This window comes from Durio zibethinus, chromosome 20 (assembly GCF_047325235.1).
Source record: "Durio zibethinus cultivar Kanyao isolate XHJ-2024 chromosome 20, ASM4732523v1, whole genome shotgun sequence".
In the NCBI taxonomy this organism is placed as follows: Eukaryota; Viridiplantae; Streptophyta; class Magnoliopsida; order Malvales; family Malvaceae; genus Durio; species Durio zibethinus.
In genome coordinates this window covers 12,265,949-12,271,389 of record NC_143181.1, presented here as the reverse complement: position 1 = coordinate 12,271,389, position 5,441 = coordinate 12,265,949, and the positions used below count along the sequence as shown (strand labels likewise).

Here is a 5,441-nt window from a genome sequence, read left to right as displayed (position 1 = left end):
TTTGTTAGAGACTACTGGGGTTTTTTTTTTTTTCAATAATGCAAGACTAATGTCAATATAAAATGCATGTTCTTGTGGACATTGTTACACATCGATGTCATGGTGATGCCTAGAACACCGATTACGTTTTAAGAAATTAGAACCTCCTTCCCCTAGCATAAATGTAAGATTTTGTAGAATATAAATAGAGAAACAATGCCATGGCACTAAGTGCAGCAAGCAGCCAATAAAAGTAATCAAGATGTGCCCTATTCAGATTATTTGCAAACCAGCTATCTCGGCCATCCCCACTAGTCACATTCTCAATGGCAGAGATGAGAAAGCTACTTATGAAGCTTCCAACACCAAAGATGCTAAGGTAGAGTGCAAGACCCACACTCCTTAATTCATTTGGCACCTGATCATAAAAGAATTCTTGAAGACCAACCATGGTGAACACATCAGATAATCCAAACAGTACGTATTGAGGGACCAGCCACCACACGCTCATTGGAACCTTGACATTTGGTTTGTCTACCAATCCATATTCTTGAGCAGTTTTAAGCCTCTGCATCTCTACTAAAGCAGCTATTACCATTGATGTAGCAGATAGAACCATTCCCGTTCCAATTCTTTGAAGCATTGTAATTCCAGCTGGTTTCCCAGTCAAGGCTCTTGCTAAAGGAACAAAAATGCGGTCATATATAGGAATGAAGAGAACAACTGAAAGGCTAATGAATGACTGAAGAGAAGAAGCAGGTATTTCAAACCCTTTTGTAATTGATCTGTCCATGGTAGCTCCTTGCTTAGTAAAGAAAGTCGATGATTGTGCAAAGACAACTGCATAAATCAAACTTGTAGCCCATATTGGTGCAAGCCTTATAACAGCCTTTGCTTCTTCAAGCTCTCTGATGCTACACACCTTTCCCTGCTCCTTTGAACCATCTGGAGCAAGCAAGGCTTTGTTGAGGAATCTACCACATTAGGAAACCCATATTGCCATGTTAGAGACATTTGTTATAGAAAATGTAAATATGAACATTATTTTCATAAATGAAAAAGAGGAAAAACTCAAATGATTCAATGAAGTTTGAAGTTCTAAACATTTTAATAGTTGGAAGAAGAAAAGAAATAAGCAAAAGCTCCATTTCAATTAGATATCATAATATGATGCCCCAACAAAGGCAATTGCAGATTGAGAGAAGAAACTATATGTCATGAACATGTATGATCATGAGTTTATAAATGTTCTATTATATGGAGAAACTATGGTGGCACTTAATTTTACAAAATCCTAACATACAAATGTCAAAGTGCCAGATTATATATAGCCTTGACTAGATAATAATAGTATGACATATTTTAGATTGTCATGAAAGCAAAAAAGAGATTAGCATGAATCATTTTCAACAATTTCTAGTTTATTCCATTAAAGGAAGCTGTGCCTGCGGATTTAGATATCGATCTTCCACTAAAGGTCTCTTTATCCATTCTTTCGGTCCTAATGTCCTCCATGCAAAAATATCTCACTTACTTGAATTGCTTGGAGCTTTCAGATGGAAGAGTTCCTCGGGCTTCTTCTTCTGCAGCAATTGCTGAAGATGATGTTTTCCAATTCCTAACTGCCAAAATGAACACTCTACCAATTCTCACAAATGGGCTTTCTTCATCCCCTTTGACACTATACCGGTAAGTTGTCGTTCCAAGCACAAAAACTACCAGTCCAGCAGCCATCACAATACCGGGTATTGCAAATCCAAGAACCCAACTAAGATTATCTTGGATGTAGTTTAAAATCGAAAGGGTAGTTAAGGTACCCCCACACATACCAAAGTACCACCAATTAAAGAATGAACTCTTGGCTTTGCACTCCTCTGGGTCTTCTGTATCAAATTGATCTGCACCAAAAGCTTGAACGCATGGTTTGTGTCCACCTTGTGCAAATGCCACTAGATACAGTGAGAAGAAGAATAGTATCACTTGAAACCGAAGTGAAGAATTTAAAGTGATATTATCTGCATTTTGGCCACCAGAAGTGCTGACAGAAGGAAAAGTGGCTGACAGAGTCAACAAGCCAAGCCCCTGTAAATCACTCCAAACCAAGTCATTAAGGAAAACACCTAGCAAGTACTCTAATCAATTAATAAAACAATTAAAATATTCCTGAGCAACCCTTTAGATTATGGCCTTCAATTAAATTTCATGTTTTCAAAGCTGTAGCTACCCTATGGCTACCAATGAGAAAAGCCATGTCAAGCAACAGATTGCTCAAGAACAAGTTGATATTACAGCAGGTTTTCTCAAATCTTGAATTGAGCTGCCAACAGCTGTGTGGTCTGTTGGTAAAGTGCTGGACTCTTGGTTACAATAACCAAGGTTCAAATCCTAACAACCTCAATCACCAAAAAGAATCTTGAATTGAGCTTCAAAGTTTTTGTTTGGGCATGGCAAGAAACTTCACTAATTTGAGAATGATGTAGTTCATTCATAATGATTAATAAGTTTAAGAGCCTGAGCCAAGGTTTCTGAACTCAAGCCTAAATTAAACTCTTTGTTTCCTTGGATGATTTAACAAATTTTTACACATACGAAGCAAGTACACAAATGCAGCTTGGAAAGGGGTTGCTTGAATTAAAAAATTTGTTCAGTAATTTTGTTGTAGTTTATGAGTTTAATTGTAATCTTTACTTAGATTTATGTTCTTAGGCTATTTTATATTAATTTGATTAACTTATTTTCCAACTATTAGGGTTTTACAGCTATATTAGGTATTATGCATTTTACTGGGTTTCATAAATACTACACTAGGCCTGGATTATCAAATGTTGAGACATTTGGATGATGAACTATTGAGTTTGAGATTTCTCCCCTTTATTGATTCTCCCTGGTTTCTCTCCCCAATTACTTCCTCGTTACTCCCTAATTTATTCCATTAAACTCCAGTTTTCCCACTGATTTCAATTCTCCATTTCTATTTCTCCTTCTTGTTCAAAGTCAATCTGCAAACAGCTAATAAGAAGCACAAGCAGATGGAGTTTACTAACCAAACCTTGTTCAAAATACAAATATAAACATTTAAACTAGAAAATGGATTTCCGTCAACTATATTGTCAACAAGCACAGTAAGGACTCAAGAAATTAACATGAACTTTGAAAGCAGGCACAATTTTATGATATAACATATCTTCCATCATAGCTAAGGCAGCAAAATTTGCCTGTTCTTTTACAAACTCTAGAGATCCGATGCCCATTCATCTTGCTCTTGTACTAGAGCTCACTATCTCTCAGTCAAATGACAACCCAACAAAGATGACTCATTTTCTCACAAGGAGCATAAAGCCATAAACTCAATGTCAAATGTGTTCCCAGACTGGACATTCTCTTCCTTGTAGTAATCCTATCCTTGATTGCCAACCAGGCAAAGAAAAAATATTTGGCATAGAAGAGGCATACCAAACAAGTTTAAACCAGGGAACCTTGAGCTATCTAGTCCAGACAGCATCCACAATGACAGAAAAAGGTTTTGAGATATGAACTTTGCATACTAGCAGCAATCATATAACAATGATTGAATCAACACCAAAGTTTTCTTATCTAGCATCTCTCTAAAACTACTCTCAAGCTCTTATAACTTAACTCAAAATTAAAACCAAGGCCAACTTAATTTGGAACTCAATCCCCAAGTCTGAGAAAAGAAAGATTATTATTATGATTATTAATGATGTAAATTATTATGTGAAAAGAAAGTATACCCTCCATTTCCTATTGTCAATACTTGTGGAAAAAAAAGAATTGCCAGATGGTAGAAAGATTTAAATTTTAATATGCTAAGTTATATTTAACCAAAATTCCAGGAATTATGGATTATCTTTTAAAAAGTAAACATGAACTAATTGATAGAAGAAATTATGATGAAAAATTAGTTCCTTTTTCTGTCTTTTCAATTGGAAAAGAAAAAAAGGAAATTTGTTTTACCAAAATGTAAACAAGGGAAGCAAGAATGATAGTGCTGTATCGGCCAAGAAAAGAATCAGCAATGAATGCACCCAAGAGTGGCAGAAGCGAGGCCGCCCCGGACCAGGCGTTAACTTGTGCAGCGGCGGTGGCAGTGGACTCGCCCAGAGGCCCCGTCAAGTAAGTTATGAGGTTTGAACCGATCCCGTAATAAGAAAACCTCTCAGCAATCTCTACGGCTATGATGAAAGAAGCGGATCTCCAACCGCCGGAGTTGGATCGGCGGACACGGCGGCCTTTGTAGTCAAGGCAGCCGTCAACAGTGTCATCCAAAAGTGGAGTTTGGGCAGCGGAGAGATTGGACATTGCCATAGCTTTGGTAAAAGTCTTGGAGTTTTGATGAATAAAAGAACTGATTCCACTCAGTCAAACCGCCTAGAAGAAGTAAGACAAAGACAAAGGCATGCCACCAGCCGCCATGGCGCTGGGTATCAATTATCATTCATTCTTTTTTTTTTTTTTTTTCTCTGAAAGTAATATTATTCAATCCCTCGTTGATGTGGTAAAATAACATAGAAAAAAATAGAGATATAAATGATATATTAGTATTCGTAAGTTATTCGGATTCGATTAGAATAAAATTTGAATTCGATTCGATTATTATCGAGTCGAGCTTAAATTTGAGTAGCTCGACTCATCAATCGAACTGAGTTCAAATATTTTTATATTTAATTCGAGTAGCTTACGAATTTAATCGAATTTTTATATTTAAATTTTTTTATTATTTTAATTAATAAAATATTTTGAATTCAAACTCAAATATGAGCACAAATAATCGAGCTTTTGTCAAGTATAAGAATTGAGCTTATTTTTATATATTTTCGAGCTTACTCGAACAAGTTCGAATAGCTCGAATTCGATCACGAATCAAGCTCGAGTTAAGAAAATAAAATTCAATCAAATTCAAATCGAAATATCAAGTCGTGAGTTAAGAGTCAAGCTCAAACTCGAGCTTCTCACTGTATTTAATTAATAATATTTCATATCTATTTGTATATATGTGATGTTAAAATAATTAAAAACAACCTCAAATTGGTTCAGCATACTTTTTGAGAGGTGACTTTTAAAATTCGATTTTCAATTATTATAAATTTTTTTGTTTTAAATTTCCCTAAATTTAATCTTTCTATGAAAAAAATTTAAAAACAGCCATATTCTATTTCATAAAATTCATCTTTGAATGCAAATTACAAACATTGCAACTCAACTTATTCTTCATCAAATTTTAAACTTCAACCCAAAGTGCGTATGGAAGACATTATCTAATAATATAAGATCATATATGTTATTGGAAATTAAATTTATATGTTCAACTAATTCAAATTCATTTTACTTTAACAATTAAAAGACAATTTATTTTTGTATTATCAAGTAACTTAATTTAACTAATTTATTACCTTCTACGTCTCTTCTCATATTCTTTTTCTTTTCTATTATTATCTTCTTTA

General features: G+C 34.7%; 1 protein-coding gene across 1 annotated transcript; it reads right to left on the bottom strand.

Annotated features, from left to right (window-relative positions):
• Positions 1-4,473, bottom strand: LOC111315793 (protein NRT1/ PTR FAMILY 5.10-like). The gene is made up of 3 exons (XM_022917807.2): positions 3,955-4,473; positions 1,514-2,061; positions 1-953 (listed from the first exon to the last, which is right to left on the bottom strand). The coding sequence occupies exons 1-3, from the start codon at positions 4,303-4,305 to the stop codon at positions 137-139; spliced, it is 1,716 nt and encodes a 571-aa protein (XP_022773542.1). The 5' UTR covers positions 4,306-4,473; the 3' UTR covers positions 1-136.
• Positions 4,474-5,441: the final 968 nt, after the last annotated feature.